At 49.6% G+C, this 15906-nt stretch overlaps 1 protein-coding gene across 1 annotated transcript; it reads right to left on the reverse strand.

Annotated features, from left to right (window-relative positions):
* Positions 1-40: 40 nt before the first annotated feature.
* On the reverse strand, positions 41-15397 carry vps37ba (VPS37B subunit of ESCRT-I a). Its single transcript, XM_030369731.1, has 4 exons — positions 15107-15397; positions 10493-10664; positions 3926-4008; positions 41-2842 (listed from the first exon to the last, which is right to left on the reverse strand). The coding sequence occupies exons 1-4, from the start codon at positions 15209-15211 to the stop codon at positions 2315-2317; spliced, it is 888 nt and encodes a 295-aa protein (XP_030225591.1). The 5' UTR covers positions 15212-15397; the 3' UTR covers positions 41-2314.
* Between the last annotated feature and the right edge of the window lie 509 nt (positions 15398-15906).

Here is a 15906-nt window from a genome sequence, read left to right on the forward strand (position 1 = left end):
GTATGTTTGTGTATTCCCAGAGAACATTAAAAGGTTGAAATAATGTATACAAAAAACTTGATTTATTGAATTTGAAAATATCCTTGAAAGTAATTACCTACATAAACAGAATGACAGGTTCACCAACCACATAATAATAAAAACTATGGATACAAGACGATCGCTTCCCACTGAAGATACAAACACCTCAACAAACACAAATAAAAATAAACAATAACTACTCAAAGAGGTATCTTCACAATTAAAACAGCAAAGGCCATGCACACAACAATTATTAATGTTAGTTGTTAGAAATGCTGGTTCCATGAAACATTTTTACCGTAGCATCTATCATTTCTGCAAACGCTCGCAAGCGACAACTCAAAGTATTCCTGTTCCAGTCCTGGTTGATATGACACACCCCCAGCCACACTACAGAATATCTTCATCTCCGTTTTCTCCCGACTCTGAAGACGATGCACCAAGGTGCCCGCTACACACAGAGTCTCCGTACGAAGCAGAGAGGAGGTTAGCGTACCGTGACCGTCGCTGGACACGCAGCCGGCCGCCATGTTGCTCCGGCACGCGCTGCGTCAGCGGGAATCAACTCCGATACTCTGACAGCGAGAGAGAGAGAGAGAGACGTGGAGAGGTGGAGGGAGGGAGGGAAAGCGAGCAGGAGATAAAGACGGAGTGGGAGACGGTGAGATGGCACGAAAGAGAGAAACAGAAAGACAGACAGACCGAGAGGGATAGAGAGAGACAAAGTGATAGATAGGGACAGTGATTGACAGATGGAGTGATTGATAGGGACAGAGTGAGAGAGAGTGATGGATAGAGACAGAGGAACAGAGAGTGAGACAGTGATAGTGACAGAGGGAGGGACAAAGAGATAGAGAGAGACAGAGCAAGAGAGACAGAGGGTGCATAGGAGACAGTGCCATGGCAGGTACTGTTCTCTGGTGTTGGGTTGGGGGGGGGGGCTAGGTCTAAGAGCACTTCTGCTTGCAGTGCCAGATGACATCGGGTCAGAGGGTTGGGTCCTGAGGTCAGAGACCAGCATATGGGCGAACCAAGGATTGTACTCAGCTATAAATGCCGGTTCTCCTCGAGCAACAACATCAGTTCAAGTAGGCACTCTTGGTTCTTGAACAGTGTGTGTGTGCTTGTGTGTCACATGGAGTGTTATTGAACTCAATTGATCTGGTTGTGTTTAGAACAGCAGTTATGAAGCCCCCTGCGGATGGTCTCCTTGTGGACAGACATGCCACAGATGAACCACCACTTCTGAAGATCAAGAAAAATGCATATTCGGCCACGGACATAAGCCTGCGCTCTGCCGACAAGTTCCTAATTCAAGTGTTCTTACTAACGTTGGCAAAACTTCACACTGCGCAGACGGAGGTTGTGAAAACCCTCTCAGCTCAGGTGTTGCAACACACACACTGGGGGCGATGCTCTCTATGGCTATACCCAAATCCTTAATTTAGGGATTTTCTGGTTAAAATAAACTCGACATGGGATCCTCATACCGCCGTAAGGCCCTCTGCTCCATCCACGGTGAAATGCGTTCCCCTTAACATACCGCCCTGCCTGTACTTTGAAGAAGGCGCTGCACCTAAACAATGATATTCAGTCTATACCAGTGATTAACAAAACACCATTAGTACACACATTATAATAGCGTTTAAATGCGATAAATATTCCTATGTACCCTATGGATTGGTATTTTTCCGAGTGTATCCGTGGGAATGAACGAGAACCTGGAAGTCACACAGTATGTCAGGTCTCTCTGCTTGCATGTGAATCACCGGTCAACTAGCGCGGCGATCTACGACCGCTGCATAATGACAACATCGTCAGTCCTCCGCTCAGCGCCCTGTGTCCCCGGGTACGAAAGGAGACGCCGGAGATGAACCAGTGACCTCGCGGGGCGGCTGGGCCCGAGGCCACCGTAGGAGGTCAAAAAGATGCTGAGGAGGGGATGGCTCTGGAGTGTTGGGGGGGGGGGGGGGGGGGGACGGTGGTCTGGCCTGTCGCGTGGGCTTCTCTTCGCTGGGAGTTGTAGTTTTCCGCCCGCGACGTGGCGGGAGTGTCCGGGACAGGACTGCACAGACAAAAAGAAACCACAGCGAAAAATGAACAGATTATTTTAGAGACGCATGGCGGCGGCACGGCGTCCCGCCCCGTGTGCTCGTCTTCCCGGCGTCCGTGTGCCGCGGGGTTCGTGCGAGGAGGCACGGAGCAACACAAGAAACTAATAATCCCAGAGGAGTCCAGGGGGAGGGGGGGGGGCCTGGCTGACCCCAGGCCCCCCCCCTCCCCTGCGGGGCCCTTACTGCATGATGAAGCCAGGCTGGTGGGCCAGGCGGCCCTGGGGCCGCTGGGGCAGGGCGGGGGCGTACTGGGCCGGGTACTGGGACAGGTAGTGGCTGGGGTAGCCGGCGGGGATGTTGGGGAACTGCTGGCCGGAGCGGGGCGGGATGGGGGGGTAGGGCGAGGCGGCGGTGTAGAAGACGGAGGGCGGGGCGGCGGTCGCGGGCGGGGCGGCGGTCGCGGGCGGAGCCGGCCCGGGGCTGGGGAGCTGCTGCTGCTGCGGGGGCTGGGGGGGCTTCCTCCGGGGCTGGGCCATGGGGGAGCGGGTGCTGGCGGAGGCCTCGTGCTGGAGGGCCATGGGCAGGGCCCCCGACGACAGGGCCGAGCTGGCGGCCGGCGCCTGGGGCAGCCGCTGGCCGGTGAGCACCATCTCCTGCAGCTTCTCGATCTTGACGCGCCGCAGGTGGGCCAGCTTCCTGTTGCTCTGGTAGGCGTCGATGAAGGTGTCCAGGGTCACGTCGCCGTCCAGGAAGGAGTCCGCCATGTTCTGCCGAAACACGAGACGACAGGAGGAGAGGGTTAGAAGGAGAGGGTCAGAGGGAGGGTCAGGAGGAGAGGGTCAGAGGGAGGGTCAGAGGGAGGGTCAGGAGGAGAGGGTCAGAGGGAGGGTCAGGAGGAGAGGGTCAGAGGGAGGGTCAGAAGGAGAGGGTTAGAAGGAGAGGGTCAGAGGGAGGGTCAGAGGGAGGGTCAGAGGGAGGGTCAGGAGGAGGGTCAGGAGGAGAGGGTCAGAGGGAGGGTCAGAGGGAGGGTCAGAGGGAGGGTCAGAGGGAGGGTCAGGAGGAGAGGGTCAGAGGGAGGGTCAGGAGGAGAGGGTCAGAGGGAGGGTCAGAGGGAGGGTCAGGAGGAGAGGGTCAGAGGGAGGGTCAGAGGGAGGGTCAGGAGGAGAGGGTCAGAGGGAGAGGGTTAGAATGAGAGGGGAGGAGTGAGAGGGTCAGAGGGAGGGTCAGAGGGAGGGTCAGAGGGAGGGTCAGAGGGAGGGTCAGAGGGAGGGTCAGAGGGAGGGTCAGGAGGAGAGGGTCAGAGGGAGGGTCAGGAGGAGAGGGTTGGAAGGAGAGGGTCAGAAGGAGGGACATTCGAGAGAGGGAGGGAGGGACAGAGACGATTGGATGGAGAGAGCAGGAGAGACCGGGAGAGAGCGCAGGACAGAAAGTCAGAAGAAACATGGAGAGAGAGAAAGAGGTAGACAGAGAGAATGAGAAACACGGGAGGGAGGGAGGGAGGGAGGGAGGGGGGATGGAAGAGGTCATGCTGTTGTGATGAACAAGAAGACTCATTAACACAGGAATAATGAGTCCTCGGTTGACATGGAACCACCATGGCGGGAATGGTGTGCAATCTTTGCCGCCGAGATTAGCGTCTTAGCGATGGCGGCACTAGATGAGCCGCTGAGACACCGGGGGCCAGCCTGGAGGCCGGGCTCCAGGCTGGTGGGCGTGCTCCAGGCTGGAGGCCAGACTCCAGGCTGGAGGCCGGGCTCCAGGCCGGAGGCCAGGCTCCAGGCCGGAGGGCGTGCTCCAGGCCGGAGGCCGGGCTCCAGGCTGGAGGGCGTGCTCCAGGAGGGCCTGCTTACCTCTGTCTCTTCCTCGATCTTAGCTCCCTCGGCCTGCAGCAGCGCCAGCAGGGTGTCCAGGGACGTGTTTCCAGAGGTGTGGTCTGAGGACAAGGAGGAGAGCAGCCATGTTAACGTAGTGCTTGAGATACCGATACCAGCATCGGAAATATCCCTGATACTGCCTAAAATGTATCGGGTATTGGAGAGTACGCAAGTCTATGCGCCGATCTGATGCCATCACGTGACCCATTTACTACACAGACAGAGAACATCAAACACTACGGTGTTCTGCCGCGTTCGTTAACAATCCGAGTTGGAAAGTCGGAATAATAAACATCTCCGACATAACGTGCGTTCGAGTAACCAAGTCCTAAAAACCTTGACGCATCAACGCTTAACTTCTATACATGTCTGTCATCGTAAGAGACCCCTTCAATATGAACAAGTCCTAACCCTAACCCTATTCTTAGCTACAATGCTAGATGCTATATCGGTATATACTTAGTATCGGCAAATACTTAAGTTAAGGACTCAGGAAGGAAAGAAATGGTATAAGAACAAAAGAAGACAAAAGACAAAAGTAATGTGGTCATTTCAACATACTGATACAGTCAATGTGAGGTGTGGCATGACGACGGTTCTGCTTTTCTGAATGTTGAGTCATGGCGTGCGACTGAAAAAAAGCTTAGCCTGTTGCTGAACGCTTGTTGAAGCCTCACTTGTCCTCCATCCTGCTGCAGGGTGTCTATCCAAAGTGTGCAGTAGCTTTGAGCAGCAGTCACAAAGGAAGTCTGTTCGCTGAGCCGTGTTTGCCGTGTGGAATGAACCAAGCGAGGACTCTCCCTGGAAAGGGCCTTGAGGGTTTAGCTTGTATTGATAAACCAACCAGAGCTGCATTTGGGATTCAGCAGAGATAAAAGGGATACTGGAGAGGTATGCAGACGCCTCTAATGGCTGGATTCACACATCACTGTGGGGATTCACCCAAGTTTTAGCAGATCCAGAACCCACATACTCTACGTCCCATGTTTGAGAAACGACACAAATAGTGCAAATTATTTACAGAAACCAAATAGTTCAAATGAGGATAGACACAGATTCAGGACATTTGGAAGGATGCACACTTAATCCACTCAGTCCTTCCTTCTGCAGCCCCGTCACAGCCCCCATCAAGAGATCAATGAAGAGCCATCTCCTAGTGGAGATAATCAATAATAACCCCTGAGAAAGGCTCTACTGAGCCAGTATTTATGCGGCCAGACTTTGATTGTGTAACCTTGTCCTGTTATTCGGAAGATCAGACAGTTTCTGCCTCCGTTACTAAAAACCTGTCTGGTTAGAGGAAGGCTGAAAGTAAAATGCCGACAGGGGGATCACACAGAAGGCAGAGGGAGAAACCAGGGAGACATTGGGGGAGACTTCCTCTGGAGACTAGTTCACCTAGACTCTGCATAGCCTCCCCCCTTACCCCCCACACACTTATTGTATGTTGGGTCCTGTTGCTTAATGTACACGTTTATTGTATGTTGTACGTCCTTGCACTTAAAAATAGTTCTTAGCGTTGTGTAACATCTTACCCTAGCTATCTGTGTTGTATACGGGGAATGGGTTAACCTAGCGATTCTTAGTGACTGCACATGGTACTATGAACATCCTTACTGTACCGACAGCGATATGTTCTTTCTCTTCCTTCGGCCAAATGTACTTACTGTAAGTCACTTTGGATAAAAGCGTCTGATAAATGCCCTCAATGTGAACGTAGGAGACACAGCCAGAGTCGAGAAGGAGCAGGTAGCCCTGTAGCCAGGGAGCTAGTGGTCTGTAGTGCGGTCAGATAAAAGAGGGGCTTAATCTACGAGCCGTCTGCGCGGTGACGTCAAGGCCGCCTGGATCAGGCCTCACAGATGGGTCTGGCCGGGCTGATAGACACTCTGCTAGAAAGCCCCACACGTAGAATAACTTTTACTGATATGCGCGTTTCCTGGTGAGACGGATGGGCTATTTATACAATAGCAGAGAAGGGCTTTGTTCATTAGTCGTGTAGAGGAACAGGGTGGATTTGATTAGGTCGGCAATGATCAGATCTTCAAATTCAAATCATTTATGATTGCAAAACGAGGATTTTCCTTCGAATACCGTGGATGCGTTTCATTGTTCACAAGTAGAGAATAAACAATGCAACACAAAATGCTAACAATTAAAAAAAATTATAATCAGTCTGAAATGGTGGAGCAGTTCAACTGCCTCATGGTCACCGTGGTAACGATGGGCGGATCTGCGCTGTTCAAAGTCCCACACACACAGTGAGGGAAACTTGAGGAAGGGAGGGGAGATGGCGGGTCTGAAGTCCACACACACACACACACACACACACACACACACACACACACACACACACACACACACACACACACACACACACACACACACACACACACACACACACACACACACACACACAAAACTAATCCCTGGCTAGAGATCACTCCCCTCCACCCCAGAGCAGAGCACACGCACCCTGCTCATGGATCACAAGACGGCTCTTTTTGGAAATGGATCCACATTGGGGTCCTTGAAGAACGTGTGTGTACGTGCGTGTGTCGACGTGTGGCCTTCACTCTTCCCCAGCGATCAAATTGGGGGGAACCCCACAACAAAGCCCCAGTGGGGGCTCTCGTCCTCAGCGGTGGGGCCGGGGGTGTTGAGGCTGGTGGCTGGGCGGGGGCCGGGTCTACCCTACCACCCCTTGGACTCCACAGCTTTACAGAACGGTCAAATAACAAACCGGCACTGGTGACTCACTGCTGACCAACCACGAGAGGGGGCGAGACCTGCAGTCAACTAATAACGGTAATGACAAAGAAGTCAGTGACATAAGCATCTTCAATAATATTGCCACAATATTTGACCCTAATCGCCATCGAATACGGCCAATGCATGCAACCCAAGCTCCAGTGGTACCGCTGGATCAGTGGTGTAACGCCATCCGTCCCGCTGGCTCCAATAATATCCTTATTCTGGCTACCATGACTAATGCTAGCTCTCTCGCCATGTTCAACTGTGTCCACCCGTAACGCTAGCCGCCATCCAAAGAGCTAGTAGCCTAACGTCAAGCTAGCCGCCGTCCAAAGAGCTAGTAGCCAAACGTCAAGCTAGCCGCCATCCAAAGAGCTAGTAGCCAAACGTCAAGCTAGCTGCCGTCCAAAGACCTAGTAGCCAAACGTCAAGCTAGCCGCCATCCAAAGAGCTAGTAGCCAAATGTCAAGCTAGCTGCCGTCCAAAGAGCTAGTAGCCAAACGTCAAGCTAGCTGCCATCCCTAGAGCTGGTAGCCAAACGTCAAGCTAGCTGCCATCCCAAGAGCTAGCAGCCAAATGTCAAGCTAGCCGCCGTCTGCAAGCTACCCATCATCGGGAACTTTTGCATCGGTAACATCAGCAATTTGAATAATAGTATTAGAGACCTTGAAACCCCTTCCACTGTGTGGCCAACAGCCTAATCAGATCACAACAGGGAGATTAGTGCCCTGTGGGAAAGATAATATATCTCCCTAACGCGATGCTAGCGTTATATAGACCGGGTTAAAGAACACATGCCGGAAGGTTCAAGGGGTCGTATGGGAGTCCGGAGTACATGGGCCATATAGCAGAAAGGACGTACACAGTTGAACCCCGCTACACGTGGCGGCTGGGCTGTGCAATGAATCGAATTTTCATCGTGATTTAGGTTTTTGGGTCGATCTCCAAACGCATATTTAAACGAGTTGAAACCTTTATTGTTTTTAAGTATATTTGTTTTATTCATTAAAATGTTTGATTTATGATTGAATAAAACACCTGGATACACATTTGTACATTAATTACTTTCTTTTTTTTAAGGGGAAATTCCAAAGCTCTCAGTGACAAAGTGTTTTTTGGAGAGAAATGCTGAATAAATGCAGCCTGGTGGCTCCGCCCGCCTAAGCGCTTCTGCTCTATTAGAATATCCCTTCAGTACCGTCTGGGTCTGCGGTATGTTAGTGGGTTTTCTCCATCTCAATTTTCTGCGTCCAATCAGCGAACAGAGGAAGTGGCTGAGATCAATGACGTTAAAGTCAGCTCTCGTTGACGGACATCTTCACGCACGGTGATTGGTTTGTTTACAGCCTGCGCGCAACGTGATTCCCGGCCGAATGTTAGCGATTGGTTCAAACTTTTGAAACTATTGACCAAAATAATGCTGATTTATTTTTCTCCATAATTGAGCGGCCCTGCGTGGCGGGCCCAGGCGGTCAGCCCGTCAGAAAGCCACCCTGCTCCAGCTGCAAGTACGTATGTCCCCGCTCACAGCCGCTCTACAACTAGGGCAGCAGATAGGGGCATGGAGGAGGAGGAGGGAGAGGGGGGGGGGGGGGGGGGGGGGGGGGTAACCTACATTTGACAAAAGCCATCGCTCCAATCAAAAGAAGACCACAAACACTGGCTGGATGCGTGTGTGAAGTAACACGTCGTAACACGCTTACACCCCTAATTATTGTATGGCTCTTTGCAACACGTCGGCCTCCTGTGGGTAAATATGGAAGCAAGGTGTCCCGGCACACAGCATGGAGTGTGATTGTGTGTTTTGGAAAGGTCACATTTATAAACTCAACTAGAAGTGTACATTGTACTTGTATTCAGCCGGACAAATACACAAACACCAACGATTATTTACCAGGCTCCACTCCCCATTGTCTGCTAGTTATATTATTTGTATATTTATTTATTGATTCTATTTATATTCAGAAAATGTCTGCACAAGTAGTCACCAGACTTCAATCTCTTTGCAGATAAAGTCCTATCTGGTCTATGATGCCTTTAAAAACAAACTGCATGTTAAAAATAGCACGGAGCAACTCAGTACCTCCAGCTCCCTGAAGACAGACAGTGCGACCCCAGAAGAGGGCATTAATAGCTACAATTAAAACATGGATGGCGGGGTGCAGTGTGCTCCGCGGTCCTTCTCCAAGTCCAACATCTACCCTCCACTAAGCCTCGTCTCTCCCTGCCTCCCTCTCTCTCTCCCTTTCTCTGTTAATAGTTCACGAGCTAGCATACCTGCTGTCATTCTGCATAACAATGCACAGAGCCACGTTAACGATTCACCTGGTTAAATAAAGTTATTATTCAAATAAAAATAGTGGGTTGACAAGTCCAGGAACAATATGGTCACACCAGAGAGACACAAGCCAACAATAACAGATACCCATAGCAGTCATTTTGGTTACAGGTTTGTTCTCACGTTCTAAACTGGAAACATAAAACGGCTTCTGTACGGTACGCTGAGCTATTGACCTATTTTCTATAAAGTTCGGTAATAAATACCTCACACGCACGGAACAAGAGGTTGGTTTGGCTGGCTGTTTTAATATTAGACACCTGGAGGATAAACTTTCATATAGTTACATAGCCTGTTCTTGGGAAGTGCCCATAAAAGCAAAATCATCTTTCTTTTGTCAATTCATTGTGATGTTAAAGTGCTTTATGAAGGGCTAACTACATCTAAAAAGTTGGGAAAAAACAACTTTGAAGCCAACATTAAGGAATTCAAAAAGTTTATAGTAGATTGAGAGTCAAATACGAGATGAGCGAGAAAGAAAGAAACGGCGACTTCAGAGAGACCCTAAACTTAGATTGATGCCACAAGAAGAAAGCAAAGGGGAACTTTCTTCTCAATCAGTGGAACAGTAGGAAGACTCATACAGCATTCGCTGTTAGTTACATTTTAACTGAGAGGCTGAGCAACCATTATGTAATTAAGGACACACACACACACTCATTATAGACACACACACACATATTATAGACACACACAAACACACAGTTAGTCATCAACGGCTGGGCGATCAGTTTAACAGGGAACCCAGAAAGTGGGAGAACCGGTCTGCATGACAGAACAAACAGGAGAAAGAGGCCGACGCATGAGGGCGAGATAACGTTGAACAATGTTTCACTAGTCATGATTAGTAGGTGGAAACTTCCCAGTCAAACACACAACACAGCATGTGTCAAACAAGGGTTTTGGTTGGACAAAGGGCACAGTTTTGTTTTGTCTTGAAGGTTTAGTGATCTGCCACTTGGGTCGAGTTTAGTCTTCTAAAGATGGACAGCGAACCAAAGACCGGTGGAGCCTTCAGACTCTTCTCATGGTTCCGCCTCTGTTAGTGTGTGCAAGCAATCTAACAATTTGTGTACATGTTCGCTTGGGTTTGTTTGTTAGTCGTAGAACACACACTAGGCCCTTCTGATTGTTTTTAGGTCAAACAAATTGGAGCTCTTGTTTCCTGCTATGCAACACCCTCTCACACTCTCTCCCAGCCTCTGGTTAAAAAAGGCATTTTCCCACCAAGCCTGTCCCAAACATAGTGAGTCAGTCAAAACAAAACTATTCACAAAACGTGTTTTTTATGAACAATTGGAGTTGCAGTAAAATAGGGAGTAATGTTTATAATTGTAAATATGAGTTTAAGTATGAGTGTCAGAGTGGCAACACAGGCTCAGATGTTCACCATGATGAAGATTACGGTTTTCCAACAGCAGCCGTCCCACTTTAGTCGAGCGTTGGCCTACCTAGGGTGGACTTGCGGAACTGGTAGGTCTCGAAGCTCTCCTGCAGGGAGCTGTAGTGAGCGGACAGCTTCTCCTTCCTCTGCTCCAGCTGGGGCTGCAGGGCCAGGTTCAGCTCTGCCAGGTTCCGGTTGCTGGCCAGTGTGGTGTCTTTGCTCTGCTGGACACCCTGCATCTGAGGAACAAACACAGAAGGAGGGGGGGTAACGTCAGCAGGCTGGGGGGGCAGGGGTGGGGAGTGGGACCACAGCTGAACAGTTCTGCCTTAGAACGCAAGGTACATGGTAAATAGTGAATGGACTGCATTTACACAAGGCTTTTCTAAACAGCGGCCACTCAAAGCGCTTTACAATACTGCCCAAACTTCACCCATTCATACTAGGGCTTTGACTTTTGCCCAAAAATCATATTTGAAGTTTGTTTGTTTATTAATATTCGAATATATTCTAATATTTATCAATAATATTTTGACAATTAAATGCCTTCAGTAAGAGCTGGGTTGGGCTTCGCGAGGTTCGTTTACCGCGTTGCTATGGTTACCGGTCTTGCGTGTTCCAACGGTTTATTATGTTTCTAATAAATCGCAGTCTAATCAATACTTCATTCACTGCCTCTTCCGTGGGCATTACAATATTATGAATAGACTGCGTGGGGTTCTCCGACGTCTCTCCCTCTTGGCCTGCTCATAACAGGTTTGAATATTAAGGGCTGCCTAATATTCATTTGAAAATATTGATATATTTTTTGATATTCGAATTATATTTGAATGACGAAGTTTGGAGTCAAAGCCCTAATTCATACACACATTCACACACTGACGGCGGGGACAACCATGCAAGGGGACAGCCAGCTCGTCAGGAGCAGTCAGGGGGAGGTGTCTCGCTCAGGGACACCTCGACACTCATGCTAGCAGGAGCCAGGGATCCAACTAGCAGGGTACCGGCCGGGTACCGGCCAATACGCTCTGCCCCCTGAGCCACATGCCGCCCAAGGCCCACTGGCTGCCTGAACCAGCCTGTCCTTGGTGAACAGTCTCTGAATCCACCTGCACTTTGGATCAAAGCGTCTAAATGTAAATGTGGTGGAGACACCGGATCGGGAGACACTCTCCGTCGTTTTGACCAGGTTTTCTCATGGGAGGGACTTGCACCAGTAAAACGAACAAGTGAGAACCTGTAGCCGTTGAGAATCAGCCAGTTCTTGGTCATTATCCAATTTAAAAACAAATTTAATCAAGGGCTACAAAATGGCCTCCAGTGGTTTTGTAGATGAAGGAGGAAACCAGAAAAAGAAAGGAAAAAATAAGCAATGGTCAAAACGGTATTTGGGTGAATGATTCTTTAGCTTAATGTCGTGGTTTTACAGAGAACTGTAGACCTTACTCCCCCATTACCCTGTGCTTCACGGCTGAGGAACGAGGCTAATCTCCTGGTCATTTCAGATCATGCAGGGATGTCATTTATTATAACATACAATATAAATAATAACAAGCTGTCCCCAACCTGATGATCAGCATTGTGGTATTGTCATTTAGCAGTGAGCCAACGAGTAAATGTCAACATAAGGCCATCTTCATTGCAGTAAATCGGCCTCAACCTCTTGCCCTTCAATATCGTCTCCTTGTCACGCTCCCCAGCAGCAGCAGTCAGGCAATGAAGCGCTGCGACGAGTGACAGAAGCACCTTCAGTCCTACGAGAGATTGCACATGGATGTTCATTCAATTCATGTGACAGGATCCCACCAAACCGGTTTTAACGTGTAATTGAGCGACGGAGGTTACGGGCAACAATACAGTAGGGCCGCTCTATTAATACATGAGCAGCGGCGCCCTCGTCGACACAAAGAACCCAAAAACACACGCAGTCTTGTTTCAAAGGGAAGTGGACAATAATTGACAACGGATGGCCTTAACATGAGCACAGCGCCACTGCACCGGTGAGAACAACCTAGCGTCTGTGAGGAGTGCTTTAGCCGATCAATAATGTGATGGGCTGGGAACAGACAGGCCTTTAGAGAGCAGTGGCTGCCCAGCCTTGTTCTGACAGAGTCCACCCCTCACTGTTTACCCGGTGCTGGGTGGAGATGTTTACCAGTCGCTCACTCCCTAAACCAACAGCCACAGAAACAACACATACCCAAGTACTCGCAGCAGATTCAACGAGCAGCACCCTGAGATGGCTCACTGTTTTCTTATTAGTTCCTGTGCTTCCTGTGTGCTAACCACAACCACCGCGTTCATGAGCTTACAACGGAAACCGAGAAAAGACTGAATTCAGTTCAGCGTGAGACGACACATGGCAGAAAGATGCTCCAGACGCGGTCTCAGCAGGGATCCCCCTCCCTGCCACCACCACAGTGCTCTGGAGCAAGACACCACACATCCAGAGGCATCAGGGTGGGATCCCAGCGGGGACAAAAAGCGTCTAAAAACATCGAAAAATTGGGCTGAACGTGGGTCGGCTGGTGGAAAGGAATGTCCTGAGATCAGACCTCCACACGTCTACCAACGCCACTAAACCCCCGGCTAGGAAAGAAACTAATAAGCACATGGTAGTTAAAAAGACAATGGCCACTCCCAACTTGTCTCTTCTGCCACTCCACCTTACAGCACCGCCGTCATAAATCATGACATAACTTGTCGGAAAGTGGCGGCCTGGCCTCCAGGAGATGACGCTACGGAGCCTACATTCCTTCAGAGAGACCTCTGCGTTGGTCGGTTTGTCTCCATATTCCCGGTTTGTTGTGATCAGCGACGCCTGGCCGCTCTGAATGGGCCGCTTGTGTCGGTATCTGAGGACGGGATCGGCGTTCCTGCCGGCTGGCGCTCACAGGCCTCTCTGGTTTCAGCCGGTGTCTCGTTGAGTGGCCATTGTGCCACCGGGTGTTAACGTGTTCGGGTACTATGGAGACGTCGCCGGGCGCTACACCTCCCAGAGAGAGGTGCTCCCACGCCCCAAACAACACCTGAAATCCCCCCTGCGTACCAAAATGTCCCGTCTACATATGATAATTAGCATATAATAATTAGTATATTATTGTTATCTTAAGCAGCCTTTTATAGAGGAGCAAAGACAGCGGCTTCACGCTTGGTGGAAGACGATTAAAAGTGATTTAGTTACAGTGTTATTGATCTGTACACAGTCAACCAAAGCACTCAAGATTGTAAACATAAATCACTCTAGTCAGAGCTCAACCCCTCCTGCGTTGCTACGATGGTGAACCAGAAGTCCTGCCTCTGGTGAGTCTGACCCAGAGCGAAGCTCTCAACGGGCCCTCGTTAAACAGAAGAGGCCGTGGACAATAGAGGGCGTCTGACACGTTGTGCATCCACACAACACCGGGCTGGGGAAGCACCCACAACACTAGGTCTCACCCTGTATGCGCACCAACAAACTATACAAATATTTGCAGCATTAATGTGTGAACATCAGTGTTATTACAGCCTTATATGTGCAGCCTAACACTGTCACACACACACATGTCGCTGTTCTAAGGCAACTGCCATCCTGGTTGTGTTGCTGTATGCAAATTGTTGTCCTAGGATACAAATGATTAAGTGGCCACTGAGGCTCGATTCAAAACCCTGAGAGGAGAGACGGCAACTTCTTGTTTCTGCTGCGAGGCGACCAAAGCCACAAGCCTGCATCAGCCCCAATTTTAAAAGCCACAAGCTGAAGTGTGATGATGTTCCTCTTTTATCAGAAAGTTAGAGAGAACAAAAGCCATCCAAAAACAAAACTGTTAGGCGGGGCTTCAATGTAAAACCCGTGTCTCTTTAAGGAATTGCTTTACAGCCTGTGATGGAGAACAAGTAGTGACTGGTTTATTGGCACGGTGGAAAAAATCCCTCCTTCCACCAAGGACAGAGAGCTGATAACAGGAGACCGACCTCCATGGGTACAGATTAAGGGGAAACGATACCTAGCACTGCACACTTGAGTCTGTATATACTGCATATATACCCGATGGGTGCAGGAGGAAAATCCACATGATGTTGTGGTCGAAACCATTTCACACAATACGACTTTCATCAGTTCACGTTCTGACTGCAGTTACTAGACAGGTGCATGGCGATCAAGTACAGCATGCACCACATACACGGAATGTATTACAGACCACACACACTGAGTGTATTCAGGAGACACGTTTTAAAAGTTAAAAACACATCATTTAAAAGAGGCCAAACAAAAGGCCTAGCGTGGGGAGGGGGGGGGCGACAAGCTTAAGTTAAACCAACAGTAGTCTGGGGGATCTGACCGTGAAGCTCCCCAGTCAACCTCCCAGAACTAGGCTTCTACAAAACACGAGTTGATGTATTCAAGAGTTAATGTGGTTTATGTGGAGCTGAACTCCTGAGGGACAAAATGTCGCAGACTACAGAGAAGTAAGGGCTTGTAACTTGAGATAAGGGCTTTGCTTATTCTTCCCTTTCTCGTTACAATGTTGCAAGCGACGGCGTGGAGTTAAGAACAAAATAACTAACAGATGTACTGTAGGCCTACTAATGTTTCAATGTGCGGAGGAGCTCCTGGAGAGCGTCACGAAAACACAACAAAGGGTGAGACAGACACACACAAACACAAACACACGGGCGCGCAAACACACAAAGCCCGTACCTCGTCCATTTCCTGCACTATGTTGCTGAGCTTCTCGTCGTCCTCCAGCAGCTCGTTGAGCTGGGTCATCGTGTAGGCGCTGAGTTTGGGGGTGAAAGTGGTCATAGTGAGGCCGTGGCGCGGCGCTGGCTCCTCCGTCGACTGCTCCCCTTCACGTCCTCCCGACAGTGACAGCTGACCCAGCTTCCTCTACCGGAAGCTCCTCCGAGCTCCGGATTGGAGGAGGGCTGTTTGGGGCCCTGACGTCACGCATATGGACTCATGCGCGCACACGCACGCACAGGCGCGCACATAGACAGACAGGAATGCGCTCCATGGTTAAAGTTAAGAGGTGAATGCATTCCATCTCAGGAGTATTTTTTTTTTTTTACGAGTTTTCTTGTTATTTGCCTTTCATTGCAATGAAGAGTCGAATATAAACAAAGCTTATCGAATCTTTATTCCTTAAATAGTTATATTCACTCACTTACATTCACCTCCACCACGATTCAAATCGCAAGGCTAGACTTGGGTTTTGGTAGGTCTGATCATCTGTGATAAGAGAGAAACGTTTGCTGGGTGGCGGCGACACCCTTTGTTACCAAACCACCCTTCTGTAGGAGGAAGCGCTGAACATGGTGAAGGTGGGCGGGGAATTCTACTTCTCCCAGGTCCCGCCTCTCCCTGGGTGCACACACTCCGTGGTGGGAGAGGGAGCGGGGTCCGTCCAGTTAAAAAAAGCTGCAGTCGTTGTTTCATGTCAAAATATCTTATCTCACTGTAGCACATAAAAACATGTTTAAAATACCCGCAAATTATTT

This window comes from Gadus morhua, chromosome 11, assembly GCF_902167405.1.
Source record: "Gadus morhua chromosome 11, gadMor3.0, whole genome shotgun sequence".
NCBI lineage: Eukaryota > Metazoa > Chordata > Actinopteri > Gadiformes > Gadidae > Gadus > Gadus morhua.